We start from the raw sequence: 16,386 nt of genomic DNA, 5'->3' as shown, positions 1-16,386 counted from the left end.
GGGGTAAAGGAGGTTTTGTGTGCAAGGGGCTTGGACTTCCAGCAGGTATGCATGAGCGTGTTTGATAGGAGTGAATGGAGACAAATGGTTTTTAATACTTGACGTGCTGTTGGAGTGTGAGCAAAGTAACATTTATGAAGGGGTTCAGGGAAACCGGCAGGCCGGACTTGAGTCCTGGAGATAGGAAGTACAGTGCCTGCACTCTGAAGGAGGGGTGTTAATGTTGCAGTTTAAAAACTGTAGTGTAAAGCACCCTTCTGGCAAGACAGTGATGGAGTGAATGATACCTGGAGGTTATCTGGTCCATGACCAGGCCTCCCGATGGATCAGGGCCTGATCAACTAGGCTGTTACTGCTGGCCGCACGCAGTCCGACGTACGAGCCAAAGCCCGGCTGATCCGGCACTGACTTTAGGTATCTGTCCAGCTCTCTCTTGAAGGCAGCCAGGGGTTTATTGGCAATTCCCCTAATGCTTGATGGGAGGGTGTTGAACAGTTTTGGGCCCCGGACACTTATGGTGTTTTCTCTTAGTGTACCAATGGCGCCCCTACTTTTTATTGGCGGCATTTTGCATCGCCTGCCCAGTCTTTTACTTTCGTAGGGAGTGATTTCTGTGTGCAGATTTGGGACCATTCCTTCCAAGATTTTCCAAGTGTAGATTATGATATATCTCTCCCTCCTGCGTCCAACTGATGGTGAAAGTTTTTCTTTTTCGGGCCACCCTGCCTTGGTGGGAATCGGCCAGTGTGATAATAAAAAAAAAATAATATATATATATATATATATATATATATATATATATATATATATATATATATATATATATATATATATATATATATATATATATATATATATATATATATATATATATATATATATATATATATATATATATATATATATATATTTATAATGTATTCCGTAAGGTTGTGTTAACAATAAATGTTTCTAAGTTTTAAAAGACTAAAATCAATGATCAAGAATCATTATATTTGTGAATGTTATTTCTTATGATAATGTGATTACCCCTCTGGATGTCTTACAGGTGTCACAAAGCCGGGTAAGCCATCTAAGCCGCTAACGGCTTCCCAGCCGAGTGGACTACCCCCCAGTCAAACGTCGACAGGTACCACGAATTCCCAGCTCTCAGTCTCCACTATGCTGCTCAGTTCCTCCTGTCAGTCCCTAGTGTCCGTCAGTCCCAGGGAAGCCCGTTGCTTGCCTGTCACTCCCTCAGGCAGCCCTCAACCAGACCGTTCTTCACGTACCCACCGCCCTACTCATCTATCTCTCTCCACTCAAGCCGCCCGCAGCAGGGGCGGCAACACCCCTTCGGGAGGGTCGTCTGCCAGCACCCCGACCACTCCTCGCAGTCGTGATGGGAACTGGGGCATGATGCGTACTGGCTTCAACACATTAATGAAAGCAGTCGTCTCTTCACCTCACCCTCCCCAGTCCTCAGGCTTCCCACATCCTGGTAATGCTTCTCACTAGCCCTGTACTCTTATCTGTCTCTGGATAAGGACACTTATGTACATTTCAAGACATTTGTTAAAGGAAATGTATCGTCACAAATAATTAGAACTGATTAAGCCACTCAGGACGAAACATTTACTTTAGTAAATGTTCTGAGTCGTACTTGAGTTCTTACCCACAAGGCATCGGCATCATCATGCTTTTCCATGTATACATACATACATACATACATACATACATACATACATATATATATATATATATATATATATATATATATATATATATATATATATATATATATATATATATATTATTTTTTCAGCTGTCGCCATCTAGTTATAGCATCGTTAACGTGCTGCGTGTGTGTGTGCGTACAAGTCGTGTGAATATGTACTCAACATGTGTATTATCTAAGTGTACATACTGTGTATGCACAGCCAGTATGTACCTTATCTGGGTGTACATATCATTTCATCCTTGGAGGTGAAATGGGGAATGAGAGGCTATCAACTTCGAGCCGAGCAAAGGGAAGAGTGGCTCCAGTTACTTGGATCAAGAGATCTTCCTCTCTAGTTTCTCCTTAAAGACTAGAGAGCAGAGGATCTCAAACGTCTAATTTGTAACGTTGCACACTTGGTAGAACAACCGGCGTATATATCTCAATTATCAGAGGACTGAGGATCGAGCCTCTTCAATAACTCGCAAATAAATGTCACCGGCGGATTATTTTTATGAAGTATTTGAGTGAGAGACGTCCAGGGCAGCTGATTAGCACACCTGAGTACACGTTGCTAGCCACACACCTGTCTTTGTGACACACACACACACACACACACACATACAGATGGGACACAGCAACAAGGGGTCACAACTGAAAGTTGAAAGCTCCGATGAGTCACAGGAATGTTAGGAAGTATTTCTTCATTCATAGAGTTGTCAGGAAGCGGAACACTCTGGAGAGTGATGTAGTGGAGGCAGGATCCATACCTAGCTTTAAGAAGGGATATGATGAAGCTCATGGAGCGGGGAGAGAGTGGACCTAGTAGCGACCGGTGAAGATACGTGGCCAGGAGCTATGTCTCAACCCCTGCAACCACAAATAGGTGAGTACACACACACTTTCCAAATGTTCGCCCACCTACCACTCACGCACACAACACAGCCTTCACTCACAGCGTATTCACTCACAAATAATACACGAATAATACACGTACATCCTTTCCAGTAAACCTTCCACAACATCCACTATGCAGTCTCAGTGTTACAGTACCAGTGTATATATATATATATATATATATATATATATATATATATATATATATATATATATATATATATATATATATATATATTATATGCAATAAAATCACAGTAAACAGGTGATTTCAGAATATGCAAAACAACCACTCTGAAAGAATAGAGAAATTCCAAGCGCTTGGAATTTCTCTATTCTTTCAGAGTGGTTGTTTTGCATATATATATATATATATATATATATATATATATATATATATATATATATATATATATATATATATATATATATATATATATATATATATATGCAATAAAATCACAGTAAACAGGTGATTTCAGAATATGCAAAACAACCACTCTGAAAGAATAGAGAAATTCCAAGCGCTTGGAATTTCTCTATTCTTTCAGAGTGGTTGTTTTGCATATATATATATATATATATATATATATATATATATATATATATATATATATATATATATATATATATATATATATATCTTATTCCACAGTGGAGTCGTGTAGTGAGGATGAGGACGAGGAGCTGCCTGAAGCTACTTGTGTTAGGCCAGCCACAGGCAACATCAGCAACCCAGCCAAGGAATGTTATGGTTCCATCACCCTGCAGATTCTCGGGCGTCAGGGACGATGGTGATTAATAATAATAATAATAATAATAATAATAATAATATTATTATTATTATTATTATTTTTATTATTATTATTATTAATTCTTATTACTAATTTTTATTATTATCATTATGTTTATTATTCTTATTACTGTTATTATTGCTATTAGTATTATTATTATTCTTTTAATAACATTATTATTATTATTATTATTATTATTATTATTATAAGTATTATTTTTATTTTTATCATTATTGTTATTATTATTATTATTATTATTATTATTATTATTATTATTATTATTATTACTTTTATTATTATTATTATTATTATTATTATTATTATTATTATTATTATTATTATTATTATTATTATTATTATTATTAATTATTATTATTATTATTATTATTATTATTATTATTATTATTATTATTATTTTCATCATCATCACCATCATCATTTTGTTAAGGAAAATCATTAAATCGTCAGGGTCACACAGCATCTGGGTGATGGGAGGCAATCATGATCGACCGAAGGGGAGTCTCTTAGTGCAGGCAAACTTTCATAAGCGGAATTCCTTGGTCAGACGACCAAAAGCTCCAGCTGTGGGTCATCATATGACTAAGACCCGCGTCAGGACACACTTGTCCTGTTTCCTGACAAAACCTTACCTAACATAAACCATTCATTGCTACAACCATTGGTACCATTGAACACTTCCCTGCATCGTCATCCTCCCATTTGTCGACACTGCCAAACCTTACTTCTGCAAGTCGCAGTTATCCACTGAGTACAATGATCAGACCGCACGAAAAAACGGTTTTAGAGCGCATGAAGTCTCCGTTGAAAGGGGCAATGCTAACTCAAACTCAGTTATTTGTCCTATTTGAATTATTTTATTTATTTACAGTATGTAGGTCACAAATATTTGTCTACATAACTGTCTTGTGGCTTACGTTTATAGGAGTGCACAGGATCTATGAGAGAGCTTAGGATCTGTGAGAGAGTCTAGGGGCCTGTGAGTGACCCTAGGGCTTATGAGAAAGCCTAGGATTTAATGAGAGAACCCAGGACCTAATGAGAGAGCCTAGAACGTAATGATAGAGCCAGATAGAACCTAATGAGAGAGTTTAGGACCTAATGAAAGAGTCTAGGAACTAATGAGAAAGTCTAGTATCTAATGAGAGCCTAGGATCTAATAAGAGAGCCTAGAACCTAACGGGAGAACCTAGGACCTAATGAAAGAACCTAGGACCTAATTAGAGAGCCTAGGACTTAATGAGAGAGCCTAGGACTTAATGAGAAAGCCTAGGACCCGTGAGAGAGGCAATTTCCTTTCCTCAGATCGAGTCTGATTGCCTCCAGTTCCTCAAGGCGCTTTATGACCCCTTATGGTTTAATAACAATCCTTTCCCACCGACTCCAGGCTACCACCAACACCACAGTCTCTATCATTCCACGCTCGCTCATTTCTCGCTGAATCCGCCCACACTCAGGGTACGCGTGGGCGTGTGTGGGCTGGCAGGGCTGCCTTGGGTAGGCGGGTCGGGCGGTCTAATGCTGGAAGTAAGCGTGGAGCCTGGAGGTCGCACTCGCTGGTTGGTCCTTCCACACGCCCATGGTCCCAACGTCAAAGTCAAGGTAAGATTGTCTTTCTGTTAGTATTATTATTAATTATTATTATTATTATTATTATTATTATTATTATTATTATTATTTGTGTAGTATATGCAAGACAATCGCAAACGTGCGATCAGGAGGTGCAAAACGAGCCACAAGGAAAGACAACTCTAGGCCAGGGTCTGATAGGATGTACATGGCGCTGACCACACTGTCTGCTTACCTCTGAGAATTTCCATTTCATATAAGTATTGTAGTCTGGTATAGCTCCTAACAAAACCCTGGGGACAGTGCGAAACGCCTTGAGTTTCCGTCCTTCTGTCGGTTTTTTTTTGTGTAAAATAAATATATACGTTAATATGGATAAATAAATTTGCAAGAGCTTATAACTACATATGCGTCATTGATTCCCCCAGAATATAGGAACATGTATCTGCAATAGAGATGGAATCCAGTGATGGGTCAGCTTCTAAAATCCCCTCCCCTCCTTTCCTCCCCTCCCCCTCCTTTCCTCCCCTCCCCAGGCCATGTGTTGACACATTCTTCCAACCCACCAAAAATGTCAACAGAACTTCGTGTACCCAACTGATGTTGCCTCAATAAATCTGTGGATCGTTACGCCAAAGTAGTGTTAATCTGGGCCATCAAGGCTTCAAAACTTGCAAAACTTATGCCTTAATAATGTTTTCCTGCATTTTTATCTTGTATACTTATTAATTTTGAGATATCGTGTAAAATACTCAGTATATGCATTTTTTTTTTTATCTGCTGGACACTATGCGATACTTACAGTTTCAGTAGTGACTAATGCGCCATTACAACCACAAGTATTATACCATAAATATCTTGAGATTAACGACAGAAGAAAAAGTGAAAAATAAATCTTATCTGGCAGTATGCCTGAGAAACAATGTGGAAGAATACTTCACTTTCGTGTCTAAGGTCACGACGTCCGTCGGAAGGTTTGGATAGATGGTGCTAACAATGATTCTTCTTGCAGCTGGAAACGGTTGTGAAGGCTGTGGTGTCCATTGGATAGATAATGCTAGCAATGATTCTACTTCTTACAGCTGGAAACGGTGGTGAAGTCCCCACGGGAGAGCAAAATGAAGAAGAAAGGCTTGGTGAAGGTGTCGGTGTGGGTGTGTGGGCGTGTGTGGAGGTACGCTGCCATAGGTCATGCCCTCATGCTCCTCACTGACCCCTCAGAGGCTCTCATTTTACCACTTCATCACCACACACAGGTATGTCATCCACCACACACCGGCATATCATCCACCACACCCCATATATGTGCTTAATCTCCCTTCCAATTTATTTACAATATTTACGACATTCCCAGCTCGAGCGAGAAATCTCCAGAATGTTGTTTCTGCAGATCCTTCAAGACAAGTGCCATGATGCTGGTAAAGACATTATTTTTTCAAAGGAATTAGAACTACTCTTCATTTCTAAGATTAAAACTGATTGCCTTCCATTTCCCTGGTTCTGTACGGATCTGTACCTCGTAATAATTTGCTACTGTGAGGGGTACATAGCTGTCATAAACAGCTGTACTCTCATTAATGTTGGTGAGTGGAACAAACTCCCAAGTACAGTTATAGAGGCTAGAACGTTGTGTAGTTTTAAAAATAGCTTAGATAAATACACGAGTGGGTGCGGGTGGGTGTGAGCTGGACCTGACTAGCTTGTGCTACTAGGTCAGATGCCGTGCTCCTTCCTTAGGTGAATGTGTCCCGACCTGACTACGTTGGGGCATTGGCTTAAGCCGGCAGGAGACTTGGACCTGCCTCGCATGGACCAGTATGCCTGATGAAGTGTTCCTTCTTTCTTATGTTCTAAATATAAAGGTTCTTTGGTATATGCGTCTATACACTACAGTTTGTCTGGTCACATCCAATACTCGACATATACAAACATTTTTTGGCTCAAGGCTCGGCAAGTGATGCTAGGAAGCTTGTCTGTCTCGCACCAGCTTACAGCTTCATGGTAAACCATGGTTATCTACCATCTAGAGCTCACTTAAAAATGAGTATAACAACGTCTGATTATTATTACATTCAAGGATGACCAACAAATGCAATAGTATTTATAATAATTGAAACAAGAAGTAATTTACATATTATTTAATGCTAATAATTAATAATAATATTATTAATGATAGCAGCAACAATGCTTATAAATTCTGTTACTCCCAGTACTACTATTATTACTACTACTGTTTCTACAGTTACTGCTACCACTACTATTACTGCTATTACCACTACTTCTACTACTACTACTACTACTACTACTACTACTACTACTAATACTACTACTGCCACTGCTGCCGCCATTACTACTATTACTACTAGTATTAATATCTTTATTACCAACATTACTGATATTATACTTCAAACAACAACAACAACAACAACAACAACAACAATAATAATAATAATAATAATAATAATAATAATAATAGTTAACGAATTACTTATCAAATTTTCATCATTCGTGTTTGGTAAGTTAACGACATTTATATTTTACGAAAATATATCCAATATATATGACCAGTGAACGGAGGCAGCGATTACATTACCAGCATAAAAATGACACATCAACTGAGGATCAGTCAATGTTTTCAACTCTGTTGTTATAAATGATTTGAAAATCGACAAGTTGAAGACTGTTGTGCAACAAATGGGAATCAATATTAAAAAGACGTTTCGCCACACAGTGGCTTGTTCACTCCAATACACAGCAGAGAGGAGTAAGGAGAGGAGCTTGTGGTCTCGTCTCCTCTGTTTCGACTCGCGTATTTAAGCTGCTTCTCCGGCCATGTGCTGTACTTTCTACAAGACTGATGGACTGAACATATAGATTCTAGGCTGAGGGACTGATTACTTCAAACTCCTCCTCTCCTTATTCCTCTGTGCTTTGTATTGGACTGAAGAAGCCACTGTGTGGCGAAACGTTTCTTTAATAAAGATTCCCATATGTTGTACAACAGTTTTCAACTCTGATGAGACTCATTTTCCAAGTCTCTGCAATGTCAGAGAAAATTTTATAAATTAATGGTTAATCTCTCTCTCTCTCTCTCTCTTCCTCTCTCGTTCTCTCCCTCTCTCTCTCCCTCTCCTGTCTCCTTTTCTAAAGTTATGTCTGGCTTTCTCATTACACCTCATCAGAATCTCTGCACTATCTCCAAAATTTCTGGCGCTATTTAAAAAAAAAATAACATTATGATATTCAACAATATAAAACCATAAATTGGACATTATGACTCAATAAAATTAACTCTCTCTTTCTATGAGACAGTATTTTTCTACCTATCTTACTGATTTCAAAAAACAGTTTTGGTTTGGAATAACACACTGCCAGTTTTTTTACATACTAGGCTCATAATTAAAAACTTAATCAAAACTGCATGAAAAAGAAATCACGTCTGATATCAATTTTTCTCTTCCGCCCTGATAGCTCCTAAGGGCGTTGAGAATTTCGTAAATGCAAGGATAAACTCTATCCATATTGCTTCGCGGTTGTATTTGTTTATTGCTTTGATATATATCAAAGAATGTTATTCATGGAGGCAAAGAAGCGAATGTATGAGAGTATAGTGGTTCCAACACTCTTATATGGGTGTGAAGCTTGGGTTGTAAACGCTGCAGCGAGAAGAAGGCTGGAGGCAGTGGAGCAATGTGTGGTGTAATTATTATGCAGAGAATTCGTAGTGTGGAAATTAGGAGGAGGTGTGGAGTTACTGAAAGTATTATTCAGAGGGCTGGGGAGGTGTTATTGAGGTATTTTGGTCATTTAGAGAGGATAGAGCAAAATAGAATGACTTGGAGGGTGTATAAATCTGTAGTGTAGGGATGGAGGAGTAGTAGGTTTCGTCCTAGAAAAGGATGGAGGGAGGGGGTACAAGAGGTTTTGTATGGAAGGGGGCTTGGGCATACAGAAGGCATGTGTGAGCGTATTAGATAGGAGTGAATAGAGACGAATGGTTTTTTGGACTTGATGAGCTGTTGGGGTGTGAGCAGGGTAATATTTTGTGAAGGGATTCAGGGAAACCGGTTAGCTGGACTTGAGTCCTGGAAATGGGAAGTACAATGCCTACACTCTAAAGGAGGGGGTTGGGATATTGACTGTCTAGAGTGACATCTAAACTGTCATATCTGAGCGCCTGTGCAAAGATTGTGATTATGTGTGAATGATGATGAAAGTGCTGAATGATGGTAAAAGTGTTTCTTTTCTGAGTCACCCTGCCTCGGTGGGAGACGGCCAACATGTTGAAAAAAAAATATGTTTCGAAGAATAGTTATAAATTTAACTACTACTTACAGATTTCTCTTTAGCGAATGGGAAATGCTGAGGTTCCCAAGAAGTGAAATAAGTGAGAATTAAGAAAAACTGGAGATGACTCATGAAAGATAGACAGTGAGCCGGCACCTAGTAAGTAAAAGACATGAGGACACAGGATGACTTGAAAACAACGTTTCGCTTAGGGATAAAACTCTTGCTGACCGAAAAGTCTTTTTAACTAAGGTTTACTATGTGTCTTGGATATACTGAGATGAAACTAGACGACGTTTCGTTCGGTTCTGGACCATTATCAGTCATTATAAAAAAAGGGGAAGAAAGACAGAAATAAGGTAAAGTGAAGAGAGGTTGGAAGACAGTTAAGGTCAGATATGATCACGTGCGTTGTGAAGATTAGAACAACTGACAAAGTACCAGAAGAGACACTCCCCAACAGAAACAATCTTGGCGTTAAGATTCACGTTAATAATACGAGGGTCGAGTCAGCAAGACTGCTCCTGTGACAGTACGTCCCGGCCGCCAAGACTGAAATATGACTTATGTGTGTACGTACAGCCATTATCCACTCCTAGATATCATGGTATATCACTGTTGACATGTTTTTGCAGTTGACCGATGATCTGGGTGTAGTAGAGGTGAGTCTGCGCTGTGATTACTCTGATGCCGAGGCAGAACTTCCTGGACAAACACACAGCGAAGTCACTCTCACACTGGAAGTCCTCAGAGCCAAGATCTTACGTCTGCACCACCCCAGCGTTCTCTCCAAGGCCAGGAAGAAAGGTATCTGTTTAATTATAATTATTAAATAATGCAATAAGATCACAGTAAATAGATGATATCACAATATGCAAAACATCCTCTGTGAATAACAGTGAAATTTCTAGGGATTTCACTTTTTCACAGTGGTTGTTTTGCAGTTATTAAATATTCTGTAAGTACTTTTTTCATCCCGTGATACATCCAGCACATGTTTTTTTTCCATACGTGCCTACCCTGGTCTAAATGATCTCTTGCATGAAATAACAATTTGTGTTTTTTTTTCCATCTTGTCGGTATTTTATGCCGTTTTTCTCCAAAGCGAATGTATATTGTGTGCATCACCTCGTGCATATACATTGAGGGTTTACTGTAGTCTCTATTACATGAGTAAACTATTGATTTGTTGTGTTCAGGTGACACACATCGACAATAACACTCATGCAACTGATAGATTTTAACCCAAATAATTAACCAATTTGCTCGCTTGTGTCTTATTGCCTGTGTGGCTACGCTTTTTGCTGTGTTTCTAAAAAAATAATTGATTATTTCTATATCATGTCTTTCACGTGGCCATGTCATCCTGGTTAACATCACTGACCTTCCTCTAGTTGAAGACTGATACATTCAGGAATCATGACTCAACCGTGGGCAGGGGGAGCACATACGTTTCTCCGGGTAGTTAGTTACGCAATGGTGGCAGCGTTTCGCTCACAAAAGAAACGTCCGAGGATCAATTCTTAGACTCAGCGAATCGCACGAGCAAGTTTTCCTATGCTCCTGCTGCTCCACTCACCTAGCGGTGTTGTGCATGTGTCTTAATTTCATCTTGTCGGTATTATATACAATTCTTGTACTACTACTACTACTACTACTACTACTACTACTACTACTACTACTACTACTACTACTACTACTACTACTACTACTACTACTACTACTACTACTACCTCCACCTCTTCCTGCCTATATATAGCCGTCCTGCTCCACCTCTGTTAGTGTGACTTTGTCAATGGTCCAAGTCGGACCGAAACGTCTTCGTAAGCTTCTCTCTTTTATGTGCGGGTTATTTGTGTAGCGCAGTGCTTGACGATATCCTCGTCTCCCACCTAATGTCTCCCAGCTCAAGCTGACGGACTTTATTACGTTATGTGAAAATTGAATCTTTGTGATGAATTGCGACAGGAAGACTATACTGTGTATTCAGATATGAAGAAAAGATCCCGTGTGGTAGAATATGAAAGGAAAACCATCTTGTGTGATGTATTATGATAGGAAAGCTATCCTGTATGATGGAGTATGGCAACAAGATCATCCTGTATGATGGAGTATGGCAACAAGATCATCCTGTATGATGGAGTATGGCAACAAAATCATCCTGTATGATGGAGTATGGCAACAAGATCATCCTGTATGATGGAGTATGGCAACAAAATCATCCTGTATGATGGAGTATGGCAACAAGATCATCCTGTATGATGGAGTATGGCAACAAGATAATCCTGTATGATGGAGTATGGCAACAAGATCATCCTGTATGATGGAGGATGGCAACAAGATCATCCTGTATGATGGAGTATGGCAACAAGATCATCCTGTATGATGGAGTATGGCAACAAGATCATCCTGTATGATAGAGTATGGCAACAAGATCATCCTGTATGATGGAGTATGGCAACAAGATCATCCTGTATGATGGAGGATGGCAACAAGATCATCCTGTATGATGGAGTATGGCAACAAAATCATCCTGTATGATGGAGTATGGCAACAAGATCATCCTGTATGATGGAGTATGGCAACAAGATCATCCTGTATGATGGAGTATGGCAACAAGATCATCCTGTATGATGGAGTATGGCAACAAGATCATCCTGTATGATGGAGTATGGCAACAAGATCATCCTGTATGATGGAGTATGGCAACAAGATCATCCTGTATGATGGAGTATGGCAACAAGATCATCCTGTATGATGGAGTATGGCAACAAGATCATCCTGTATGATGGAGTATGGCAACAAGATCATCCTGTATGATGGAGTATGGCAACAAGATCATCCTGTATGATGGAGTATGGCAACAAGATCATCCTGTATGATGGAGTATGGCAACAAGATCATCCTGTATGATGGAGTATGGCAACAAGATCATCCTGTATGATGGAGTATGGCAACAAGATCATCCTGTATGATGGAGTATGGCAACAAGATCATCCTGTATGATGGAGTATGGCAACAAGATCATCCTGTATGATGGAGTATGGCAACAAGATCATCCTGTATGATGGAGTATGGCAGCAAGATCATCCTGTATGATGGAGTATGGCAACAAGATCATCCTGTATGATGGAGTATGGCAACAAGATCATCCTGTATGATGGAGTATGGCAGCAAGATCATCCTGTATGATGGAGTATGGCAACAAGATCATCCTGTATGATGGAGTATGGCAACAAGATCATCCTGTATGATGGAGTATGGCAGCAAGATCATCCTGTATGATGGAGTATGGCAGCAAGATCATCCTGTATGATGGAGTATGGCAACAAGATCATCCTGTATGATGGAGTATGGCAACAAGATCATCCTGTATGATGGAGTATGGCAACAAGATCATCCTATATGATGGAGTATGGCAGCAAGATCATCCTGTATGATGGAGTATGGCAACAAGATCATCCTGTATGATGGAGTATGGCAGCAAGATCATCCTGTATGATGGAGTATGGCAACAAGATCATCCTGTATGATGGAGTATGGCAGCAAGATCATCCTGTATGATGGAGTATGGCAGCAAGATCATCCTGTATGATGGAGTATGGCAGCAAGATCCTGTATGATGGAGTATGGCAACAAGATCATCCTGTATGATGGAGTATGGCAGCAAGATCATCCTGTATGATGGAGTATGGCAGCAAGATCATCCTGTATGATGGAGTATGGCAGCAAGATCATCCTGTATGATGGAGTATGGCAGCAAGATCATCCTGTATGATGGAGTATGGCAACAAGATCATCCTGTATGATGGAGTATGGCAACAAGATCATCCTGTATGATGGAGTATGGCAGCAAGATCATCCTGTATGATGGAGTATGGCAACAAGATCATCCTGTATGATGGAGTATGGCAACAAGATCATCCTGTATGATGGAGTATGGCAACAAGATCATCCTGTATGATGGAGTATGGCAGCAAGATCATCCTGTATGATGGAGTATGGCAACAAGATCATCCTGTATGATGGAGTATGGCAACAAGATCATCCTGTATGATGGAGTATGGCAACAAGATCATCCTGTATGATGGAGTATGGCAACAAGTTCATCCTGTATGATGGAGTATGACAGCAAGATCATCCTGTATGATGGAGTATGGCAACAAGATCATAGAAGTCCGATAGGTTTCCGGGCATTTGTTTATTGTTATGAGAAGCGGTTAAAACCCTCTGTGGAATTTTCACCACAAAAAAATGGGGCCGGCTCGATCCTCCGTCCTGAGATGCATGCTGTACAAATTTTACTCACCTTGTTTCCTTCTGCCCAAAATGCTAAGTAATACAGGTTACTTGCTGTTGTAACTGTAATGCATCTTAGTGGGAAAAAAATGATTGCTTAATTGGGATTAAGGCCTATCGATTAAATAAGGGCCATTAAGTCGGTATGTAACGTGTTCACAACCGGTCCAAGGATAATTTATTCCCTAAAATAAGGGTTAACTTAAACTCTCAGCGTATATACACTTATTAGGTTAGGTAAAGTTTATCAGGAAAGAGTACAAGTGTTTCCTTACATGGGTCTTAGTCATATGATGACCCACCACTGGAGAGACACAACTATCGATGCATATAACCACAATGTATCTTATAATGTACTGTATCTTATATTATAATATATCTTATATGAAGACTCGGCCGATGTGGTGTGTCGGGTGGCTCTGTGGGTGAAGGGTGAACGCATCGAGAGAGAATCCTCCAGCCCTGTACAGATGCCAGTGACTCACGACCCTGTGTTTAGGTGTCGTTCTGTGTTTATCCTGCGACGAGACAGTCTGCAACACGCAGCCATCATCCTCAAGGTACAGGTCACTCAGTATTCATCTTACAACGAGACTAATTTACGTTGAAGTTGAAGGCAAGATACACATTGCAGAGGAAGCTTCTGTTGGGACAACGTTTCGCTGTGTGTAGAGCTTTAAAAACCCATGAGAGAAACGTTGTTCCAGTAATAGTTTCCTCTGCAGCATGTCATTTTTCTCATTATTGTCGGCAGCAAGATGTTTTGATACAAGCGGGGAGTTATTTATCATATATAAAATTATAAATATTTCAATATTTTAATTTATTTCTGTTAGAGACTTAAATACCGAGGCTGGAAAAGTTCACAAGTAACCCATGCTGTGGAGAGGACAGTTCTGACCACATTTCGGTGAAATGTGCCGCCTTAATAACTCTGATGCAGTCGATAGAATTTGAAGCTAAGAAACTAACCAAGCAATTTTTACACAAATCACCCGCACATAGAAGTGAGAAGGTTATGGAGAAGTTTCGGTCCTACTTGGACTATTTACAAGTCACACTAACACACGAAGGAGAGGGAGCCCTTATATATACTGGCTCCATCACCTTTTATATGCCGAAACGGACCGAGATGTCGTCGTAAGCGTCTCTCGTATGTGCGGGTTATTTGTATATTGTTCCAGTCACGGCTTTGTGCCTTTCTGCTCTTATCAACCAGTTATTATTTATGGCTTTCTTCCTACAATGGCTGTTCAAAAACCATTTTGGGCAGACTCTATCAATATTTTTTTAGTTATACCACCGTCCTTCTGTTATACGTTGACCATTTTGCTTACCTGTTTTTTCCGCAGCTGTTGTACACTTCCAAGTGGGGTGTCGAAGACGGTGTGGGGAAGGTGCAGCTGGGACCTTTGCTCTATCTGGGAAATTCTCCTGACAACAGTAATCACCCACCACCACCTGACTACAACACCTCCATCACTCTCTCGCACTGGGGCCAGGCACTCAAAACACCTGGAGCCACCACTATGTGGCACCACTTGCAGCTTTGAGCACACCACTATGTAGCACCACCTGCAGCTCCTACCACACCAGCCGATACCACCTGACTCCATCTCTCTCTCATAATGGAGCCAGACACTCAAAACAGCCGGAGCCACTTAAATATAGAACCACCTGCAGCTGTGATAGCTCCTGACTCGACACCTTACAAGCATTGTTCTGGGAGGAAGCTGACTAATGCTCCATTCTCTTAAAAATGTCAGCTCTAGATATAATAACGATAATAACTGCATTCATAACTGATTAATCATAAATAAATCTACAGAGATTAACTTCAATGGATACAGTAGTTGCATAAAACTGTAATCATTATTTGACGTAACTAGCTGAGTGTTAGGTGCTTAGGGAAGGTAACCTAATGAAAGAAACCATTCACGGTTACTCCCACCAGGTGACTCTCCAGGACACGAACATCGTAGAGTCAGTGTTGTTGCTCCACTGAACTCCAGCCTTCCCACGTAACTTTCAAGAGAGTAAACACTGTAGTTTCACACCTTCTAAAACTCTACTCTCGCTAGCAAACTTCCTGGAGAGTCTTCATTGTTCATGTTCACAGTTCATTAATATTTATAATTCCATTGAGCGTTCACCTTCACAAGAAACTACTGAATGTCCGGTGTGTCAATAACCTCCGGGCGCCTCCTTCACCACCTGCCTCCAGCTCATCCTCACATTATTCCATGTGATGTAAATGCTTTACAAAACTGACAAGTTGAAGAATGAGACACTGTGCAACATGTGTCTCACTGCACAAATGTCATTGTTCGTTATTCCATGTATCTTACTTCCGTTCTACTTTTATACACTCATCATAAAAGTGTAAGAAACACTGCTAAAAGAGTCAATAAACCCACATGGAGACAGTAAAACTAAAGAGAACCCGACTGCTGTATAATTAAGCCTACAACTGAGATTTGATTCAGCCAACAGTTTGTTGTAGAGGGTCGAGTATGAGGGCGAAAAATACAGAATCCATCTTCTATTTCACTGTCTGTGTGCGGGGGCTTGGCTGTATTATATGTATACTTGGCCAACCTATCTGCCTAGCTGACTGTTGTGAGTCGCAGCTTGGGGGAAAAAATATGTAGGCGGGGTTCCACTTTACAGCGCTTCGCATTACAGCGTTTTGATAATGCAGTGGTTTTCAATTATACATAACCATTATTCATTTATTCAATAAATATATTCACCACTACTATAAGCTAAGGACGAAAATATTTTAAGGTAAGTAATGTGTGTACTGTATATGTATTTTTAATG

At 39.9% G+C, this 16,386-nt stretch overlaps 1 protein-coding gene across 1 annotated transcript in view; it reads left to right on the top strand.

Annotated features, from left to right (window-relative positions):
* Nucleotides 1–16,010, top strand: part of LOC138853631 (uncharacterized) — a 29,717-nt gene extending 13,707 nt beyond the window's left edge. Inside the window, exons 4-10 of the mRNA XM_070091544.1 lie at nt 1,049–1,480; nt 3,252–3,390; nt 4,866–5,010; nt 6,060–6,233; nt 9,900–10,071; nt 13,954–14,123; nt 14,916–16,010. Coding sequence (XP_069947645.1) covers nt 1,049–1,480; nt 3,252–3,390; nt 4,866–5,010; nt 6,060–6,233; nt 9,900–10,071; nt 13,954–14,123; nt 14,916–15,116 — 1,433 coding nt within the window. The 3' untranslated portion in view covers nt 15,117–16,010. The remainder of the gene's footprint in view (nt 1–1,048; nt 1,481–3,251; nt 3,391–4,865; nt 5,011–6,059; nt 6,234–9,899; nt 10,072–13,953; nt 14,124–14,915) is intronic.
* The last annotated feature ends 376 nt before the right edge of the window (nt 16,011–16,386 follow it).

Source organism: Cherax quadricarinatus, chromosome 36, assembly GCF_038502225.1.
Source record: "Cherax quadricarinatus isolate ZL_2023a chromosome 36, ASM3850222v1, whole genome shotgun sequence".
NCBI classification, from domain to species: Eukaryota; Metazoa; Arthropoda; class Malacostraca; order Decapoda; family Parastacidae; genus Cherax; species Cherax quadricarinatus.
Note: the sequence above shows the minus strand (reverse complement) of the source record. Positions and strands in the feature narration are given on the sequence as shown.